The sequence below is a fragment of the Dipodomys spectabilis genome, unplaced genomic scaffold, assembly GCF_019054845.1.
Source record: "Dipodomys spectabilis isolate Male_0828 unplaced genomic scaffold, ASM1905484v1 ptg000137l, whole genome shotgun sequence".
Lineage (NCBI taxonomy): Eukaryota > Metazoa > Chordata > Mammalia > Rodentia > Heteromyidae > Dipodomys > Dipodomys spectabilis.
In genome coordinates, this window is record NW_024870814.1 from 13,305,133 (window position 1) to 13,328,578 (window position 23,446).

The following is a 23,446-nucleotide window of genomic DNA, read 5'->3' on the forward strand; positions in this document are numbered from 1 at the left end:
GTGTTCTGGTGGTTAATTGGAGCTAAGAGTCTCACCAAGTTTCCTGCCCAGGCCAGCTTTGAACTAGGATCATGAGATGTCAGTTTGCAGAATATCTAGTATTTGGTGTATGAGCTACCATCAGGAATTGTTTATAATACAAAGAACAGATTCATTGCTTCAGATTTTAGTCGTTACTTCTCTGATATCTATTGTATTAACATATTTTATCAGTATCTATTAATAAGATTCTGGGATTCTCCTTATACATCTATTATGTACATTGATCATGTCCTTCTATTTTTCCCCTGTGCTCACCCTCCTGCCTCCTGAACTGGAGCCCTTTTTAGGCCCACATAATTACTCTTCTATTTTGTTTTAAGTTTGTTTGAATGAGAAAGACCTTTTGTTTTGTCTGTTTTAACAGAATAACCTCCAGTTCCATTCATTTTGCTGCGGATTACAGGATTTCATGTTTCTTTATATATGTTGTGTACATGTATATATATACATATATATGTGTGTATATATGCATATGTATATATATACATATATATATATATATATATATATATACATATACACAGACATACATACACATATGGGCCAGTTCATCACTACTTTCTAATTGATTCTAGGACAATTGATCAATTTCAAATTTTCTCTACTGATAAAAGTATCACAATAAATCTATATATGCAGACACTCCTTTATAGATATCACTTTTGTCTGTTGGATTTATTTCAGATGTTTTCCCGGGAGTGGGGTAGCCAAATCATCTGGTATGTCTCTTTTTAGGTATTTTAGTAACTTCCTTCCTGTCCTCCATACTGGCTATGCTAAATTGCATTCCTACAAACTGAGTTTGCCTAGTGTTGAAAGGGAGTTTAAAGGGAGATGGGAGTGATGTCTGGTCTCCCAATCTACTCAACCTACTCTATTGGATCACATCATTCCACTTTTTTCCTGTTCTGTTTTAATTTATCCACAGGCAACAAAGTAACAGTGTATTAAATCATGTAGTTAAACATTTACAGATCTGGTCTTAAAGGAAGATCTGGGGAACCTAGATTGTGGAGATTTAGTAAGAAAAAACATGGGTCCCATATGTAATCTGACAGTAGTTATCTTTTTTATACATTTTTTATTGTAAAAATACTGTACAGAGGGGTTATAGTTACATGAGTAAGGTAATGAGTACATATCCTATTGAGCATTGATGCCGCCTCCTTTATTTTTCCCTACCATCCCTTCCTTCCCCATGTCCTCAACTAATCTCCCCACCCCTCCTTACCCCTCAACTCCCCCCCCCAAAGTTGTAAAGTTCATTTCAGCATAATGTCTTGTAGATTTCATTGTTACAATTGGTCAACCTGTATCCCTATTTAAACATTTTATTTTTCCCTTCCCCTCCCCAAATTATAAAAATATATATACAAGATGCAGGGCACCGAAATAAAAAACAGTGAAAACAGGGGTTATACCATGGGGGAGGAACATACCAATGAAACAAACAAAATCACATAGTACATTTTACATACATTATAAACAATAGTAAGACAGAAAAAAATCATTTGTGTCCCTATCTTGGGGTTCATTTCGCTTAATATCATCTTATATGGTCATATGTACATAGATTTTTATCTTTTATGCTTGTTCTAAACTTATACTAATTATTGCAAATAAGAAGATTATTTTCTTTAAAAGTCTATAAATGAAACACTACTTTGGATTCACCATTATAATTTAGTCCTGGGATTCCATTTGAGACTTCTGAAGGAGAACCACCAAGTGGGTTTGGGTTTCCCTATCATCTGAATTGAGGGAAGTAATTTTTGTTTGTAAAGAATATGCTTGCAATGTATTCTGTGGTCATGTATTTCTGCTGATGTTTCACAAAATGTGAATTTGTTTACGGAAAAAATGTGCATTGCATCTATATCCAAGATCAGATTGTTGGTTTGAGATAACAGAATGGCTGCAGGCCAAGAGCTCTGGTCTCTGGTATCTGTACTGCTGCAGAGTTGTAATCCTTCTGAGTTACAAGAATATCCTTCTTCCCTAGGGAGTCGCTTGAAACTGAAACCACAGGTGTTGGGGATCCTTCCACAGGCTTAATGAGCAGTGGCCTTGTTGGATCTGTTTCTTGAAGCTTTGCAGGAATCTACTCCATAACAGTTTCTAAGACTGTGTAATTTGACATTCTAGAATGTGCACTTTTCTGCCTGTTATTCATATTTACAATCATCAGCAAGAGTAGCCACTCCACACAGGAGCAAGGGCAGCAAGTTTATTCCAAGACCATCACCTACACATTTTGTTGCTAATCAACATACTATCTAGCAGACCTGCCAGAAGTGGGCAGTTTTGCAGGCTTTCAAACCTGAAGTCAAAAAGAATAAAGGAGCAACTGAGTTCTCTTTCCCTGCAGCAGGGTTGGCCCCACTGTGGACCTGGTGAATGGACTGTGATCTATCCTATGAACAGGATAGATCCAATAAAGAAACACAGAGTCTATGAAATTTAGTCTTGAACTTTTTAGTTTGAAACTTTTGTTGCCCAACAGTAATGATGATGAAAATGATTGATACCTGTAAATTATGTTTATATTATTTTAAGTATTTGCATAAGAAGGTATCATTCTCCAAATCAGTTTATGAGTTCAATACATCATGTCAGCCCTTCCATCATTCTCCCCCATTAATCCAAGGAAATTTGATATTTGAATTGTACACTCTGTCAGAATGACTGAAGGAGCACTATGTGAGGGGTCTAATTTCTGGGAGCAATGAAATATATTAAAGAATGATACCACTTTCTCTGGGTCTCCAAATTCTTTCTGGTTAACAAGACGCTCTGATTATTGTTGTGACATTGTAAGGCTCCAATTGAAATAGAAGATAGGGACTTGAATGAAGACACTGTCTTTTTCATAGGGTCCTTCATGATCCATCAGGTGTCAGAAATTTCTGGCATTCTTACATTCCTAGTGGAACTTTTGATCTCTGCTTTTCTCTTCCTCTCTCTGTTTCCAAACTCAGTGATGTGATATTGATTTGAATCTTACGTGGGAGTCATTGTTTTGCAATAGATCATGACTAGTCCAGGATTTTAGGTTTATCCTAATTCTGGTTCCATCTTGCTTGGCTGGAAGAAGTGAAAATTAATTTCTCTTTGACAAATATGTTTAGCATTACTGGTAAGAACTTCCAGGTTGCTGAATAATGCCACACTCAAAGGCCAGAATATGGAGGTCCCTAAAGCAAGAACAAGATTTAGGCAAATATTAGGTGGGCATTAAGAAACATATGGCTTTTAGGCCCAAAGAAACATAGGTCCCATGGTTTCCCTTATTTGCAATATCTAGTATATGTCTTAGTCAAGCAGAAAAGGTCAGATAAGGTGATGTTTGGGAAATGAACCCGAAGATATGCATTCAAATGTTTTTTTTTTCTTTCATGCAATTGTTTCTAACACATTTATAAGATTATTTCTTTCTTGCTTTGTATGTCCCTCTCCCACAGCATAACCCCTGCTTTCACTGTATTTGATGTCAGTATAATTTGTGGAGGGGAAGGGGAAAAACAAATCGTTTAAATAGGGATACAGGTGGACCCATTGCAACAATGAGAAGTACAAGTTGTTATGCTGAAAACGAACTTTAAAACTTTGGTGGGGGAGGGCGGGGAGGATTGGGTGGTGGGGTGGGGGGTGGATGGGAAGGGATGGGAAGGGGAAACAAAGGAGGAGGCTACAATGCTCGATAAGAAATGTACACATTATCTTGCCCCTGTAATTGTAACCCCTCTGTACAGTATTTTCACAATAAAAAAAAAAAGAAACATATGGCTTTTGTAAGGGTCATATCCTTGAGGAAACAGGATTATTTTGGACATTTGTAGAAAAGTGTTTTTTCTTACAAAGTAAAAATAATTTCAGAATATGGTTAAGGAATTTTATTTTATATTACAAATTATTTGAAATATTTTTACCCTTAAAGATGGGTTGTAAGTGTAGTAAAAAAAATTGTATGTTGTTATTATTCATTTCAGAATATGCCCTCATAGTTTTACACCCTAAAAAATTCTTAAAAACAGGGCATTCTCTTACCTGACTCAATAAAATGATGGTATACTGAATCATGCCCTGTGGACTGCAAGACCATTTTGACTTTGACAATTATAACAGCATTTGTGACAAAAGGACCCACATACAGGTTGCCTTAACTGGCCTAAATCTCAGTCTGCTTTTAATTCAGAACAGTTTTGTGGTCCTTCCTTGAAAATCATGATCTGGCTCTTTTACACATTACATACCCATCACTTCTTAGAGTCATGTGGTTTCTATCACTACACAATTACAACTCTGAATGTTCATTAGAAACATTTTTATATGCTCATATAGTATTTCTACCATATTTGCCCGCTTGAACTCTGTTTTCTCTCTCTCTATCCCATGACTACCCATACCCAGAGAAGACCTAATTTACCATTCCATCATTAATTTTGTTTCCCAATTTTTAATGTTTCAGCAGTTGTACAAAAGAATTGCCATTTTAAAAAGCAGGTTATGAATACAATCATCTTAATCAATGTCATCCCTTTAAACATTCTCACTATCCCTACCCACGCTTTGTGCACTCTTTATAATCTGGGTGTGGGTACTGTCCCTGTGCTCTTCAGATCAAGGTGATTGCTCTACTACTTGAGCCACAGCGCCACGTCCAGTTTTCTAGTGGTTTGTTGTAGGTAAGAGTCTCAAAGACTTTCCTGCCCAGGCTGGCTTTGAACTGAGATCCGCAGATCTCAGCTTCCTGAGTAGCTAGAATTACAGGCGTAAGCCACCAGCACCTGGCTTTGCATTGAATTCTTATCTGCATTCTCCTTTTCTCAGCTTCATTCTTCTTCCCCCTTGCCCTTGACCCCACTCCATTCCATTCAAGTGCCTGCCCTCTGTTTTTTTGGTGAAATTTGACTTCACCATTCTAAGGAATTATACTATTTGAGTGCTTCCTGGAATCTAGCATATTCCAATGAATACATTTGTATATATTTGTACACCAACTAACCTATTTACTAGTAAATTTATAAGCTAAATCTGGCTTCCATATATAAGGGAAATCAGGCATCCTTTGTCTCATTCATTTTTCTTTAATTCTGCACTATAAGATTTTCTAATGCATCTCAACCAGGGCAAGCAAAAGACCATGTGCTTCTGGGGTCATGTGAGCCCTGTCAGGTTCATTGGTTTCCAGCTAGCTATGATTATAGAAGCACCATGCCTCACTCTTCCCTAAATGTCGTATTTCACTGGACAAATGTGCTCTTCATGGAGATCTCAATACTGTAAAATGAGGAGTTCCAAAGATGATTTCAAATTTCAAAAGGCAACACAGGGAGAAAGGAGGGAAGATGTGGCACTGTTCAAAAGGAAATGTACTATTTACCTGACTCATGTAACTGTAAATCCTCCATATGTCACCTTTCCAATAAAATGCAAATAGAGGCAGGTAAAAAAATAGTGTTGTTTTAATGTTTTTCCTCAGCAGCCAGGGCGAAATTTAGCAAACCTCACACTTGTAAGTCTATAACTGTGATTATATGGAAAGCATAGGTAAAAGGTAAGAGTACTGTGTTCTGTGAGCACCCTCAGTGCAACATGAGATTCTCCCTCAAAAATGTGCTAGAGTCAAAGTGCTGGAATGTGGTCATTTACCCAGATTGTTTGAATTCCTGAATACAAACTTCAGTCCCAACAAAGAAAGACAATAGCATCAAAATTGGTACTGATGATGGTCAATATGCTTTAAGTAGCTGTATATGTGCCCACACACTTTGCATCATAGATATTCTTTTTGGAGAATTACATGTTATTTAATAAATCAGAATGCAGTTTGTAACTAAAGTTTATAGAAAAAAATTGAGAACAGAAATGTGAAAGTGTCCAATGATGTTAATCAGTATCATCTGATTTTGAGCTGTTACTCACAAGTGCCTCTGAGACCACTCACTGCACACAGAGTACTTTCTGACACTGTCCAGTCAGACAATATTTGCCCAAATTCTGATTATCACTTGCAGGCTGGTAGTCTGATTACACCATTAATCACACTGCCTCCATCTTAATCCTAAATCACTCTCCTCCGTGCTCTTTCTGCAATTCAGGATCATATCCCAGATAGGCTTCTCTGAGACCACAAATGGAAGATTTATTGTCAGAGAGTCTTGTAGGACCCAGGGATTCCTGTTTTTCATAATGCAGAATTCAGTTCCAGGGTCTTAAATTGTACTTGGAAAAAGAAAAAAGATTACAGGAATATTGTTATTTTGTGTGTAGTGTCAGTCCTGGGGCTTGAACTCAGGGCTTGGGCACTGTCCCTAAGATTTTTGTTCTGAGTTAACATTCTACCATTTGATCCAGAGCTCCACTTTCAGCTTTTTTTGGTGCTTAATTGAATGTAAGAGTCTTACAGCCTGTCTTGCCTAAATGATCTTTAAATTGTGATCCTCAGATCTCAGCCTAAGTAGCTAGGATTACAGGTGTGAGATACCCATGCCAGGCTAATTATTGTTTTTAATACCTATAAGAATGAGACAAGGACACCTTGTTAAAGGTGTTAGAACATTTTCAGTCTGTACTCAACAAGTTCTGTTTGAGTTTTTAAAGGGAAACTATTTCAAGAAGAAATGTTAAAAGTACAACACAAAGTAGATGTTCCCTGAACCATCTGTAGCAAATTGAATAAGTAAGAAACATACTCTCTTGTGATTTCTATTTACTTGCAACAAATAAGAAATCAGCATTCGTACCCCAGTAAGATAACCTTAATATACAAGTCTAATTCTTTCTTAGGCTCATGTCAAATACTGACAATTATCCCCCATTGTTTTTTGTCACATAATAGTTCAGTCTAGGTCAGATTTTCCTAGATCTGCCTTTCCTTCTCTTCCCTTGAAATCTTCCAAAGTCCCTTCAGTCCCCTGATCTTATCAGTCTTGAGGATCACAACCACTTATATTCCTGAATGTCCTTTGGTGTGGACTTGTGCACTTTCCATCAAGGTTAGACTCAAGAATCCATGCTTAGAGGAATGTGCAGCAGTACTTCTGAGTTCTTCCCAGGATATCCACTTGAAAGTCCCTGTTTTCACTCAGTTCCATTACTGATGATCTTCACTTCAATTCTCTTCTAAGGTAATGGTTGTTTGATTTTTCTTAGCTACATTATTTTTTCTTGGAAATTAAGTGTGCTCTGTGGAAAGAACTTGATGGCTTATAACCATCACATTCCTTGTTGAAATATACTTATGGATCCAAGTTTCTACAGGGAAATGTAAAATTATCTTGGTTACTTGATAGGGAAAACACCACAAAGTTGGTCAATGGGCATAAAATACAGTTGGCTTCTCATCACATTTGACAATTTCCTCATTTTTCATTATTAAAATATTTTTTATGGAATATACATTTTTTAATTGTGGAAATACCATAAGGAGGGGTTACAATTACTTGGGCAAGGTAATGAGTATATTTCTTATTAAGCATTGTTGCCTCCTCCTTTGTTTCCCCTTCCCATCCCTTCCCATCTTCTCCTGACATCCCCCTCTTCCCTCCCACCCCAACTGGCCATAGTTGCAAAGAACGTTTTTTGACTTAATGTCTTGTACATTTCATTGTTGCAATTGGTCCAACTGTATCCCTGTTTAAATGATTTGTTTTTTCCCTTCCCCTCCACAAATTATACCAACCTCAAACACAGCGAAAGCAGGTGTTATACCATGGAGGAGGGACATACAAAGCAACAAAAAAAATCATCTTGTAAATATGTTAGAAACAGTCAAAAGAAAGAAAAAAAACCCATTTGAATCCTGATCTTGGGATTCATTTCACCTAACATCCAATTATCTGATCGTTTCTGCTTGTCTCAGACATATACTAGTTATTGCAATTTTATTTATTTATTTTTGCCAGTCCCAGGACTTAAATTCAGGGCCTAGGCACTGTGCCTGAGCTTCTTTTGCTCAAGACTAGCACGCTACTACGTGAGTCACAGCACCACTTCCAGCTTTTTCTGTTTATCTGTTACTGAGAAATCAAACCTGGGGCTTCATGCATGCTAAGTGAACTCTATCACTAAGCCACATTCCCAGGCCTCATTTGAATTTGTATCATAAAAAGGATGTTGAACTTTGTCAAAAGCTTTTCTGGATAAGTTAAAGTAATCATGCTATTTTTTAAACCTTGATTCTGTTTAAGTCCTGCATTATGTTTGATTTCTATATGGTGAGAATTTCTTTTTTTCAGCATAGAACCCAATATGCTTAATCATGTTTTATGATCTTTTAATGTGAAGCTGAATTTGATTTGCAAATATTTTATTGAGAATTATTGTGCCTAAGTTCATCAAAAAGATTGGTCTATAATTCTTTTTTGTTGTTGGAATTCTCTTTTGGGAATGAGTGTAATAATTGTTCCATAAAATCAGTTGAGTAACATCCCTTCCATTTCTATTTATCTAAAAACTATGAGGGTTATAGGTGTTAGTAATTTTATAGTAATAAAATTTCACAATAAAAACAATTAAAAATAAAATAAAATGACCAAACCTAAACTTTTCAATAAATATCTAGAAACTAAATAAGAATGACTCACTACTTAATGAAAAGGCATCTTTATTTAAGAAAACTGTAAAACATGCCTGAAAGGGTTGAAGAATTAGGGCACAGGCAAAGAGAAGGAGGAATCATGAAGGCATGTCCCTCTCTAGGGAACACATATAAGATCTGTCTTGCCTTTCTTTTTATTATTTATTTATTTATTTATTTTAATTGTTAAAATACTGTACAGAGGGGTTACAATTACATGAGCAAGATAATGAGTACATTTCTTATCAAGCATTGTAGCCTCCTCTTTTATTTCCCCTTCCCATCCCTTCCCATCCTCCCCCTGCCCTTCCACCCAATCCTCCTACTGCCCTTTACCTTTCTTTTTATAATATGTATTTTTATTGTGAAGGTACTGTACATAGGAGTTACAATTACATGAGCAAGGTAATGAGTCCATTTCCTCTTCTGTTTTCCCTTACCATCCCTTTTCTCTCTAACTCCTTCCTCTCTAACCCCTCCCCCCAGCAAAGTTGTAAAGTTCCTTTTCAACATAGTGTCATGTACATCTTATTGTTACAATGGTCATCCTGTATCCTTATTTCAGCATTTTGTCATTTCCCTTCCCCTCCTCAAATTAGAAATAGGTATATACAAGATGCAGGACACCGGAATCAAATACAGTGAAAACAGGGGTTGTACAATGGAGGAAGAACATACAAAGAAAAAAATCACAAAGTACATTATTAGTACATTAAAAAGAACAACAAGAAAGATAAAATCTCTTGTGCCCCTGTCTTGGGGTTCATTGGCTTAGTATCAGGTTATATGGTCATTTGTACATAGCTTTTGACCTCTTCTGCTTGTTCTAGACATATACTAGTTATTGCAGATAAGGGAAACCATGGGACCTTTGTTTCTTTGAGACTGGCTTACTTCATTAATATAATTTTTTCCAAATTTCTTGATCATAGTTAATGACTTCTACTAACAGGAGAGGCCCCATCTTCCTACTTTGTTTTTCTCCTGACAGTTTGTCTCTCAGAACTGCACTCACCAGGATATTTGCATATTGCTCCCTGGGGAGGAGCTTCTCTGCAAGTCCACCATAAAAGCTCATCTCTAAGCTTTCCTGGGCTGACAAGGACTGCTTACTCTCAAAATGAGTTGCCCTGCTCAACTCCTGGGGCTGCTCATGCTCTGGACCCCAGGTAAGAACACACCAGAGCTGAGGAAGGAGATGGGGAGGGGCTGAGCTCTGGTGCCCGATTCTTCCCATGTGTGTTGTATCCACTTGTGAGATGTGCACATTTTCCCTCCTGGATGGGTAGATGATATATGTATCTGTGAGAGTGAGGAAGATTCCAGAAGGACCAAAGAACCTTGTTCTGCTTAGGACTAGATAAGCAGAAAGTGCTGGTAAATTCTAGAGGTCCTCATGGTTTACAACTATCAGTGTGTGTGTGTGTGTGTGTGTGTGTGTGTGTGTGTGTGTGTGTGTGTGTGTGTGTGTGTGTGTGTGTTGTGTGCGGTGTTTAATGAAGATTTTCTATCATAAAATATTATTTAAAATTTACAGTACAGTATAAGTTAGGAAAGAAACTTGTAATTAACCCTGTCCACTTCTCTCTTTAGGATCCGGTGGGGTTGCTATATTGACCAAACTCCACTCTCCCTGCCTGTCACCCTTGGAGATCAGGCCTCCATCTCCTGCAGGTCTAGTGAGAGCCTCCTGTACAGTACTGGAAAAACATATTTGTGTTGGTTCGTGCAGAAGCCAGGCCAGTCTCCACAGCGACTGATCTATTGGGTTTCCAACCGAGAAACTGGAGTCCCAGACAGATTCAGTGGCATTGGGTCAATCACAGATTTCACACTGACAATCAGCAGGGTGAAAAACCAGAATGGTAGACATTTTGATTCACATGGCCTCCAAAGAGTAACCTTGCAACCCCACCCCCATTCCAATAACAGTCTTCAGATTTGGGGAATCTTCCTTGGAAGGGGAGCACTTAAATTGGGACAGATGGTCTCCTCTTCTTGATAGTTTCCATGTCAGGTCCCTGAAGAGAAACTTGGGGAACTTTACCTTATATATGGTCAACAAACTTCACTATATATAGAAACTGCTACTAAAACTTAGAAAACAGCCAACTAAAAAGAAAGCAAATTGGGCTAGGAATCAACACTAAAGTGCAGGTTGGAGTTAACTATTCACTGGTCATTGGGCTTCACATTTTTACCTTCTCTTAGCTTCTGAAGTACTGTTCTCCATTACATTTTTGTGCCCAAATATAGGGGGAAGATATCTGTATTCTCACACTCAACTCTTTGGGAGATCTGTGGGGTTTTTCTCAACAATATGTAATTCAGTTCTCTGTTACATATTGGTAAATCATCAGGTCCATCCACTTAAGGGATGAACCTTACAAGATTGCCCCCCTTCAGATGTCAATCATCATCCCTTCTTTGTTAGATCATTTTGTAGGATGGTTCACAGTCCTCAGAACAAGTTTACTCCTAGATGGATTACAAAAGGACATCACTCAGGAATTAGAATATTCCATGCTCTCTCCAGATGTGCCACTTTTCAGCCAGACAGGTGTTCAGCCACTTATAAACTCACTGAAACTTGTGATTTTATTTTAAATTTTATTTTAATCTTTTAGTTGTACAAAGGAGTTGACCTTTCAACAAAGCAGTTTGTGAATATAATGCAAAGTCCAGAAGGCAAATCCCAGAATAAAAAAATAAACTGTATTTAAGGGTCCTAAAATGTAATAGCCAGTATACTCAGTTGCTGAGGAACTTGGTAAACTACAGAGTACTAAAAAATGGACACAAGAAATTACCATACTTAGGTAAACTGTAGAGTAGGAAACTGACCATACTCAAAGAATAAATAAAATAGAATCAATACAGTATTGCTGCTCCAAAACACTATTAAGTTCTCTGTTTAACTCCCTCCCTAGAGATTTCTGTTTGTCCTTGTAATATACCCTGACACAAAGTAAGAAATAATTTATTTCAAAATGAAATGCCCTATTTTTGGAGTACTGTCCTGAATTTGTCTTTTGTCTATAATAATCTATTGTCCTGGATAACAAAAATAGTATTGGGCAAAGATTATTTAAAGCTCTTCAACAGAAAGCAGTATAATGAAGCTTATCGAATTTCTTAGAAAAGTTGTAACTTTTAGTTGAAGAGCTCTGAAATTGAGCCATTTAGCCTTGTACAGTGATATAAAAGAAAAATGGTGGAAAATGAGAGGAGGTGAAGAGGCTCCAAATAATAGGCCAAATAGCAGTTTGATGTGGAAAAAAACAAAACAAACAAAACCTGCTAGCAAACCAGGTATCAGTAGCTCATATCTGTAATCCTACCTAGGCAGGATTTAGAGGATGGCAGTTTGAAGCCAGTCTGGGCAGAAAAATCTATGAGATTCCATCTCCAAAATAACTAGAAAACTTGTAATAGGTTCTATCTGGAGGCTGAAGGAACATTGTTAGCTTATTTTTTTTCCAGCTTCTAGTGACCATTAGTATTTCTTTCTCTGTGGTGTCTTCTTCCATCACCAAAGCATAATCACCCCAACTCTGCTTTCATCACATCACCCCCTCTCTAATGAAATCTACCTATGTTTGGTGAATGGAAACTCCTTTGTAAAACTTCTTAATCATCCATCTTTCCCAACACACCCTTTCCCTCATTTATCTTAATTTTGGGTTATGCATTAGATTTGCCATTTTTCTCAGCAGTTGGTGTACAATGCATCTTAATCTGTGTTGTCACTTTAACAGTATCACCACTTTTGACTCTCTCCTTCCCTTATATTTCTCAATTCTGTGGTATGTACAGTTAATACTTGCCTGTATTCTACCCCTTCTCTCTTCATTCCTTCCACTTGGCCTCACCTGCCCCTCTTACTAGTACCCATTTCCTGGTATTTATTTTGTTGGACTTGACTTTTTAAAGAACTTTGAAGAGTTTATTTTTTAAGAATTATTCTATTTGCACTCTCTATCACAGAGTCTATCACACTTCAGTTAATTCATTTGTAACCCCTTGCTCACCCACTGCATGCCCTCTGGTTTTTAGAAAGTTATAGGCACATTGTGGCTACCACAAATGAAGGAAATAATGGAATCTATATTTCTCTGTGTTTAGTTTAAGGACAGTCATGATTATAGCCATGAGGGATCCATTTGAATAATACAGTCTCAAGATTCTTAATCAAATCTTCTTTCTTTACCATCAACACCCACAGGTAGCATGAATTAGATTGTAACTATTGAACCTACCATAATGATCCAGCAAGAATGAGCTGTTTTGTGCAATCCTGAACATAGCTAGCTATGGAAAACTGTGGATTGTTTGAAGTGTAAAATAAAGTGCTTTGATTGTTAGAACTTTCCAAAAATAAAGAGACACTTCCTTGTATTTGTGAGAGGATAGTAAACTGGATTTTTTTCCAGTTCTAGGGCATTAACTCAAGGTGTGGGCACTGTCCCTGAGCCTTTTTGTGATCAAGGCTTGAACTCTACCACTTGCATTACAGTGCCACTTCTGGCCTTTTGAGTATTTTATTAGAGATAAGAGTCTCATTGTCTTTTCTGCCTGGGCTGGCTTTGAACCAAAACCCTCAGATCTCAGCCTCCTGGGTAGTTAGGATTACAGGCATGAGCCACTGGTACTTGGCATAAACTGGATTTTAACTATGCCATCCCAACATAATACTTGTGACATTCCAAAGTGCTAGGCAGAACCACATTTTTCAAAAATGATTCTATAAGGAATTGTTAGAATAAATTACACTTTGCCAGAAAATCATGCAGACATCCAGGTACAGAGAACAAAGAAAGGTTTATTGCCTGCCGGGAAAGGAACCGCAAGACCCCTTCCCACAAGGGAGAAGTGAGAAGAAGCACCGGCTATTGTCTGAGGTGACCTATATAACCTAAGAGGCTTAGGAGGAGCTAGAAGGGGCTAGGAGGAGACCCTGGTGTGGATGTGTGGGCCAGGGGCTACATCATGGCAGACTAGGATTTATGGCTGCTGTCCAAATGATAGATAAGGGGTCCTGCAACTGCCCAGACCTGAAGGTCACTGTAAGGGGCTCTTATTGCCTTATATGGTGGTAGCTGCCCCAGAGAAGTGCCATCCTAAGATAAAGGAGGTTGGAGGCTGATTATTTACTGCATTTACTAAATGGGCCTAGTGTTGCCTAGGAAGGGAGCATGCTAAGCTATGGAGAGGGGAAGAAGTGTACTAAGTTATGGGAAAGGAGCTCATTTCACTAACAGGAATCATATAAGGGGACTACCTATCTAGGATGGCTTTGAACTGTGATCCTCAGATCTCAGCCTCTTAAGTAGCTAGAGTTATAATCCAGCTCATTTTTATCAAGATTGCTTTGGTTATGGAAGGTCTTTTGTTGTACCATTTGTATATTCTATTTTTTTTTTTTACTATTTCTATGAATAGTGCCACTGGAAATTTAAAAAGATTGAATTAAATCTATGCATTTCTTCCTATTGTATGGACATTTTAAGCAATTTTTGTTAAGTCCATTACATAGACTATATTTTCATTCATTTACCTTTTCTTTGAATTACTTAATGTCATAGTTTTAAATGCACAAATCCCATCCTATTAAATACTTTTTTTTTTTGGTGCTAGTCCTGGGTTTAACTCAAGGCTTGGCCACTTTGTCCGAGTTTTTGTCAAGGCTAGCCATCTACCACTTGAGCCATAGCTCCACTTCCAGCCTTTTTTTTTTTTTTTTGTCTAATGGAGGTAACAGTCTGACAGACATTCCTAACCAGACTGGCTTCAAACTGTGAAGCCATGACACTAAGACTCTCACATCTCTAGTTGAAATGTTATTTTTAATAAAACTAGCTTTGATAAAAAAAAATCAACTTACACTTTTCAATTAATCTGCACCAAGATTTTTAAAGTTTATTGGTGCAAACCGTATCGAAATTTAAAGTTTATTTGGTGTTACTACAGATTGAGGTATTGGTTCAGCTGATTTCCATGAAACTCACTCCAAACACAGGACAATTATGGGGTAAAAAACTCAGTAATTAACAGGAATTGGGTAAAAAATCATGATAAATGGCCGACAGAGGCACCGGGAGAGGCGGGATCTGGAGATCATGCCCTGGGCCAGGACTTCAGCACCCACTGACCGAGAAAGTTAATTGTGAAAGCCAACATGGCCACAGGAGGAGGTCCTTTTGGCAAAAGTATGAACAATCAGGATTTACCCAACTGGATCAGTGAGTGTGTTGACGATTGACTTAACAACATGGATTGAGGTGGCCAACCAAAGAAGGCAAATAGAATTCTTTTCATCAGAAAAGAAAAAGTTTGGTGTAGGCTTATTCAAGTTTCTGACTATATTACCAAATCCAAGACATTGTGGGAAAAATGAAATATCTGTTAATGTTGAGCATTTACTAATCTAATAGGTCAGCTTAAAGTACAAGAAAAATCATATGTGAAATTTCTCCAAAAAATTCTTGCTAGAGTAAATGAGGATGTTCAGACTATAGATTCAGCTGTGAGATCTTGTTCTGTAGCTGCAAGCACATCACTAAACATAGATGTGCAGTCTCAGGCTTCAGATACCATGAAAGTAGTACATGTGGCTCACCTCTATGAGGTGCTGGATCAAACTGCAAGAAAGAATATTTTAGAATGCCATTAAGCCCCATGATTGCAGCTGGTTACCATAAACAATAGAGCACTGAAAATGATTACTATATTCTGGTCATGGCACCAGTTACATCCCTCCATCACCAACTGATGAGCTCTAGACACCAATGTCAGCCCATTCACTGGCATGATTAAATGTCTCAGAAATATCTTGCTCAAAGGTGAAACCAGCTTCTCCAGGAGATATACCCCAACCACTACCATCATCTGGATCTGACCACAGCAAGTCAGACCCTTCATGGGGAACTTCCTGTAGGTGATCAAGGCTCAGAGGTGATCCAGGGTATCTAGGGATGCTGAGAGACCACCATGTAGGTAGAAGATCTGCCCATCCACCAATGCAGTGAGAGGAAGACAGTCAAAAAGATCTGTAAAGTTTTTCCAAACATTTGCATTTCCGTATTTCCTTAAACACTCATCATAGAAACCATAAACTTGTGTGCTCTCATGATTCCCTCAAAGAATGGTGATGCGTTCATGGTAACGAACCTTAAGAGCTAGAAGCAGTATGACTGTTTCAAGTGAATAGTATCCTTTGTCAACATAATCTCCCATAAACAATTTGTATCTGGTGATTTCCCACCAATTCTAAACAGTTGTGTGATTTTCCACCAATTCTAAACAGTTGTATAAGATTGTGAAATTGCTCGTGCACATCTCCACAGTGACTGGACATGGAACCTCTTGTACATGGGATTCTTTTGTCAGGATTTCCTTAGCCTTCTCACAGGGACTCTTGACCCTTGACCTGGGACTCGGTTAGCTGCTTGCACTCATTCAGCTATTTTATCCACTGGTCCAGCTCCTTGGTGAGCTGCTTCATGTCCATGATCCACATGCTGGAATTGGAGACTGCTCCGTGCTGCTCCTGCACCACCGCCTGAACACCAAGATCAGTAGAAAACCCTTATACTTCCAGGTACATTGTAAAAAGCTTTGTTCATCACTGCAGTAGACAATCTCTCCCAACACAAACCACTATAGAGTCCACATTTTTCTTGGGGCTTCCTAAGGTCAAGCTTGGTCCCCATCTCTACAAAGACTTTTATATTTGTTATTGTAAAGATAATGTACAGAGGTGTTACAATTATGTAAGGTAAATGAGTACATGTCCTATCAAGCATTGTTACCCCCTCCTTTATTTTCCTGTACTTTCCTTTCTCTCCTCCCCGAATCCTCCCTCCCCTCTCTCCAAAGTTGTAACGTTCGTTTTCTACATAGTGTCTTGTACATCTCATTGTTACAGTGGGTCAACCCGTATCCTTATTTCAGCATTTTGTTATTTCCCTTCCCCTCCCCAAATTAGAATATATATACAAGATTCGGGTACCAGAATCAAATACAGTGAAAACAGGGATTATACCATGGGGGAAGAATATACAATGTACTACGTGATTTTTCTTTTTCTTTTATAAGTACATTAAAAGCTACATCAAAAAAGATTAATCCACTTGTGTCCCTATCTTGGGATTCAGGTTATGAGCTCACATGTACGTAGCTTTTGACCTTCTCTACTTGTCCTAGACATATTAGTTATTGCAGATAAGGGAAACCTTGGGACCTATGTTTCTTTAAGACTGGCTTACTTCACTTAATTTTTTCCAAGTCTTTCCATTTCCTAACAAATGAGGCTATGTCATTTTTTCTGATGGAGGCATAGAATTCCACTGTATGTATATAGCATTTTTTCTTGACCCATTCATCTACTAAGGGGCATATGGGTTGATTCCATATCTTAGCTATGGTGAATAATGCTGCAATAAACATAGTTGGGCTGATAGCTTTAGTATGGCCTTGTTTCTGATCATTCGGGTAAATGCCCAAAAGTTAGATTGCTGGTCATAGGGGAGCTCAATGTGGAGTCTTTTGAGGAACCTCTAAATTGCTTTCCAAAGTAGTTGAACAAGTTTATAATCCCACCAACAATGTAGTAGGGTTCCCTTTTGGCCACATCCCCTCCAGCATCTGTTATTAAATTTCTTGATTCTAGCCATTCTAACTAGGGGGAGGTGGAATCTCAATGCTCTTTTGATTTGCATTTCTTTTATGGTTAGAGACGTTCAATATTTCTTCATGTGTCTATTGGCTATTCTTATTTCTTCAGAGAACTCTAAGTCTTTACCTACTTGTTAATCAGGAGATTGAGGATTTATTGTTGGAGGATTTAATTTTTTGAGCTCTAAGTATATTTTAGATAGGAGGTCCTTGTCCATTGTATGGCTAGTGAAGATATTCTCCCAATTGATGGGCTTTCTTTTGATCTTGCTAGCTATGTCCTTTGCCATGTAGAGCTCTATAGTTTCATGCATACCATTTGTCCAACCTTTCTTTGATTTGTTGTGTTTGTGGGTCTTTATTAAGAAAATTGTGGCCTGTGCCAAGGAGAGCTAGAATTCGCCTATTCTTGTAATGTTTTCAGGGTGTCTGCTTTGACTTCATACACCAGAATCAACTCCAGAATGGATCAAAGACTTCATGGTATATAAAGATCTAGCCTTAGTTTTCTACAGGCATTTAATCAATTTTGCCAGTACCATTTACTGAAGAGGCTGTCTTTCTTCCATTCTATTTTTTAGCTCCCTTTTTGAAGGTTAGGTGGCTATACATTTGTGGGTTGATTTCTGCGTCTTCAGTTCTATTCATTGGTCCTCAGGTCTGCTCTTTTGCCAGTACCCAGCTGTTTTGATTACTATGGCTTTGTAGTAATTTGAAATTTGGTATTTATATTCCTCTATTCTTTCTGTTAAGGATTGTTTGTGCTATTTGGGGTCTTTTCTTCTTCCATATGAATTTTGGGGTTGCTTCTTCTACTTCATTGAAGAATTAGGTTGGGATATTGATAGGTATTGCATTGAATTTGTAGATAGCCTTTGGCAGTATTGCTATCTACAAAGACTTCTTATTTCTGTTCTACCTACTCAGTATGAGATTTTTATTTCCCAATTCTGATACCTGCCCTGTCTCAGAAGAAGAGATGTTCAACCTGCGGATCCAAATCACAGTTGCTTTTGGATGTCATGTTTTGGAGCCAGTTTTAAGAAATACACTGAAGATAGTTTGTACTTATGCTTACCATAGTTTCCATCAACTGAAGGAAATGCCAAAGGAGATAAAGCACAAGAACAAAAGAAACTATGATTACTCAGAACTTGTACCTTCCAGAAACACTTTCACAAATACACTAGCTTATAAAGAGGCCCAAAGTTCATCTGTATTCTCAGAAATTTTAAGAAATGCTACTTAAAAGGAATGCAAATAGCTTCCCAAGGTCTGTAATAAGGAAAATTTCATTAGTTAACATTTTCTTAATGTTGTAAATACAAAGCAAATTTATAATGCATGTATCTGCTAGTATAATTCAGTGTAAGAATATAAAGAATGTAAAACAAGAGGTGAACCAAGAGTTGATTTTAGAAAAAAAGAAATCTGTGTTTTTATTTTTAAAAATGTCTTTCTAAACTAAAGTTAGATCTTTGCGTAGAAACCTGCAACCAGAATCAACTCCAAATAGATCAAAGACTTTGAGGTAAAAGTAGATATCTGGAAAATATTACAGGGAGGAATAGGGCAAACATAAGGGCTCCTTGATATGGGTCAAAACTTCCTTAATAAAGGCCTGGAATCACAACAAATCAAAGATCAAATGGATAAATTGGACTTCGTTAAACTGCAGAGCTACTGCACGGCAAAGGACATAGCTAGCAAGATAAATAGAAAGCCCACAGACTGGAAGAAGTTCTTCACTAGGCATATTCTAAGGTGAAGCATCCTAGAAGCCACATTTAGGTAGATGGAATATTGGAGTCTTTATTACACAGTTAGCAGGCTGATGGCCACCCATTTTTACAATGGTCTGAAGCCCCCAAATACACAAAACACGGTTAGGAAACAGGTCAGAGATGAAAGAAAGAAAAACAAGAATACCAACAAACCAATTCAACTCCAATGGAGAGCTGAATTGTGATGCCATGGTGACTGGAGATGAGTCAGAAGACAAGACATGATCACAGAGACACATGTGGCATGGCATAATGGTGGCTGGGATGGGCTGGGCCTAAATAGGGTCTCAGCAGGGGACAGGTCCACAGGTTACTAAATCTGCCAGAAATTACCAGTCCCAGGCACTGGACTATCAGCCAAGCGCTCACCCCTGCCTCCAGGGATATGGACATATCCATCACCTGGGAGTCAGATGATGGGTGGAGGCATTTTCCTTCCCCCAGCATGAAGACAAGATACCAGACCCTATCATCCACCATGTGGCCAATATGGCACCAGTCAGATCTGACCTCCTTACTTCATTCCCCACATTTTTTCTTATGTACATGAAATCATTGATTTTTTTTTTCTGTAAGAGATCTGAATTTTTCCCTGGGCTGTTCCCTTCTGTAATTTTTAAAATATATATACATACATATTAATAAGTTTTATTGTGAAAATACCATCCAGAGGGGCTACAATTACATGTGCAAGGTAATGAGTACATTTCTTATCAAGCATTATTGCCTCCTCCTTTGTTTTTCCCCTACCATCCCTTCCCTCCGATCTCCACAACTACACCCCCAACCCCGATGCCAAAGTTGTAAAGTTTGTTTTTCAACATAGGATTTTGCACATTTCATTGTTGCAATGGGTTCACCTGTATCCCTAAACCATTTGTTTTTTTTTTTTTCCCCTTCCCCTCCCCAAAGTATACCAGCATCAAATACAGTGAAAACAGGGGTTATACTGTGGGGGAAGAGACATAAAATGCAACAAAACTATCACCTTATAAATATGTTAGAAACAATAGCAAAAAAGTGAAAACCACTTGTGTCCTTATCTAGTGAAGTAAGCCGGGCCCAAAGAAACATAGATCCCATTGAAGTACCCGATTTTGGATGCCCCTCACAGACCACCAGACTGTTTGCAAACAGCAAAGAGTCATTTATTGCAAGCTCGAGCTTGGTCCTCGGCGCACTCAGTAACCAGTGATGCTAAGAGGCCCCCAGCACAAAATTAGCACAGCTTTTATAGTATCAAACAAGTTTAGGGGGTTTCCACACAAGCAAGTTCACAAGCTCAGGGGGTTTAAGTCCACCATGACTGTACTTCCCTTTTTCTGATGGAACACTTAGGCCACCTTTCTGTTCCTTAAGGATGGGCAGGGTTGGTGGCAACCTGGGTTTTTTCTGAGAACTTTCTCTTTGGGGGTTACTCTGAGGGCAGCACAGCTCAGGGGGTTTGATCTTAAAATGGAGTTACTATAGCTCTTCACCATGGTTTCCCTTATTTGCAATAACTAGTATATGTCTGAGACAAGCCTAAAAGATCAGATAAGATGATGTTAGGCAAAATGAACCCCTCCTGTTAGGCAAAATGAACCCCTCCTGTAATTTAAGAAGTCTCCAACAGTTATGCCCTGTATCTGCTCAAAGTCCTAATTTGGGGATTTAAACTATCCCCCACATATTACAACCCACTTAGATGACTGGCACATTCTTGCCCAGTTATGAAGCAGACAGACATTTAGAAAGGCATGATTAAAATTTACTTTCCCATGACTTCCTGACTCTGATCATTTTTTTTGGGGGGGGAGATCCAGTCATGGGGCCTGAACTCTGGGCCTGGGCGCTGTCCCTCAGCTCTTCAGCTCAAGGCTAGCGCTCTACCACTTGAGCCACAGCACCAGTTTCCACTTTTTTCTTTTTGCTTATGTGGTGCTGAGGAATCGAATGCAGGGCCTCATGCATGCAATGCAAGCGCTCTTCCACTGAGCCACCTTCCCAGCCCCTCAATTTTTGAAGGGGCAAACAGGATTTGATACCATCTCTGCCATCTGAGCAGTGACTTGTAACTGCCTCTGGATGTTTCATCATTCCCAGGGTCCCAGGAGGGTCTTTCTCCATGCTGGGATACATACACCTTGGGATTTTCCTTAATCACTGGACTTGAGCTGGAGAGATGAGGGATAGTGCTCTGGCCCTGAGTTCAAGGCTAGCAATCTGCCACTTTGAGCCCCAAAGTAACTCTTCTGCTGACCAATTAGAGATAACCTCACAGGGACCTTTCTCTGCCCAGGCTGGCTTTGAACCACAGTTCTCAGATCAACAAGTTTAAACAAAAGGCCACATTTACTCCAATTAAAAGCAACAAAGATGGTCATTACAAATAGTTTAAGGCATGGTCTACCTAGAACTTATTAGGGGCTGAAAGTTGTATCTAACAAACTTGTAAGAATCCTCACTCCTTTTTGTGGGCCTGCTGGGAACTGTTACAAAAAAAACCTGTAAGAGCAAACTGAAATAGCAATTAAGCAATTATCTTGGTAATCCTAATTTTCCCTTTTTGCACTTTGAGACAAATGTTAAGAACAATTTTACTTTCAAACTTTATTACCAGGAATTCATCTCCGATTTTTTTTTTTTTGCCAGTCCTTGGTCTTTAACTCAGGGCATAGGCATTGTCCTTGAGCTTCTTTTAGTCAAGACTAGCACTCTATTTGAGCCCCAGCACTGCTTCCTGCTTTTTCTGAATACGTGGTAGTGAGGAATTGAACTCGGGGTTCGATGCATGCTAGGCAAGCACTCTACCACTAAGCGACCTTCACAGCCCAGACACCTTCCCAGCCCATCCAATCCTAATTTTTTTTAAGTTCAAAGGGTTTCTTTTTTTGTTATTGTGAAAATACCATACAGAGGGGTTACAATTACCTGGACAAGGTTATGAGTACATTTGTTGCCTCCTCCTTTGTTTCCCCTTACAATACCTTCCCATTCTCCCCACCACCACCACCCCCAACTCCCACCCCCACCGAGGGGGGGACATATAAAGCAACAAAGAAAAAATCCTATAAGGGGCTGGGAAGGTGGCTCAGTGATAGGGTGCTTGCCTTGCATGCCTGAGGCCCTGAGTTCGATTCCTCAGCACCACATAAGCAAAAAGAAAAAAGTGGGAAGTGGTGCTGTGGCTCAAGTGGTAGAGTGCTAGCCTTGAGCTGAAGAGCTGAGGGACAGCGCCCACTCCCAGAGTTCAGGCCCACGACCGGACCCCCCCCCCACCAAAAAAAGAAAGAATCATATAAATATGTTAGAAACAATAGCAAGAAATAGAAACTATTTGAGTCCTTATCTTGGGGTTCATTTCACCTAACATCAACGTATCTGACTGTTTTTGCTTTTCTCAGACATGTACTAGTTATTGAAAATAAGGGAAACTATGCGACCTATGTTTTAGGCCTGGCTTACTAAACTTAATATAATTTTTTTCCAAGTCTTTCCATTTCCTAACAAAAGGGCAATATCATTCTTTCTGATAGAAGCATAGAATTCCATTGTGCGTATATACCACATTTTCTTGATCCATTCATATACTGAAGGCATCTGGGTTGGGTCCATATCTTAGATATGGTAAATAATGCTACAATAAATATAGTTGTGCTGGTAGCTTTAGTATGGCCTTGTTTGTGATCATTCAAGTAAATGCCCAAAGTGGGATTGCTGGGTCACAGGGGAGCTCTAAGTGGAGTCTCTCCATGAGGAACCCACTTTAAAAACTTGAAAAAAGGAATCAAAACAGAAATTAGAAAGTGGAAAAATCTCCCATGCTCCTAGATTGGAAGGATCAACATCTTGAAAATGGCAATACTTCCCAAGGCTATCTACAAATTCAATTGGATACCTATCAATATTCCAACCTCATTCTTCAAGGAAATAGAAGAGGCAATCCAAAAATTCATATGGAACAATAAAAGACCCTGAATATCAAAAGTGATCCTTAACACAAAGAACAGTGCTGGAGGAATATCAATACCAAATTTCAAACTCTACTACAAAGACAGTAATCAAAACAGCTTGGTACTGGCACAAGAACAGACCTCAGGACCAATGGAATAGAATTGAAAACCCAGAAATGAACCCACAGACCTATAACTATGTAATCTTCAATAAGGGGGCTAAAAAAATAGAATGGAAGAAAGACAGCTTCTTCAGTAAATGGTGCTGGCAGAAGTGGTTAACTACTTGTAGAAAACTAAAGCTAGATACCTACATATCACCCTGTACCAGTATCAACTCCAAATGGATCAAAGACCTCAGATCAACAGAAAGCCCATGGATTGGGAGAAGGTCTTCACTAGCCACACAACAGACAAGGGTCTCATAT

At 38.6% G+C, this 23,446-nt stretch overlaps 1 pseudogene and 1 gene segment (V, D, J or C); one reads left to right on the forward strand and one right to left on the reverse strand.

Moving 5' to 3' along the window:
* Positions 1-23,446, forward strand: part of LOC122116842 — a 55,336-nt gene that overhangs the window by 13,338 nt on the left and 18,552 nt on the right. Inside the window, 1 exon segment of the V gene segment in view lies at positions 16,829-16,834. Coding sequence covers positions 16,829-16,834 — 6 coding nt within the window.
* On the reverse strand, positions 15,126-16,142 carry LOC122116631 (annotated as a pseudogene).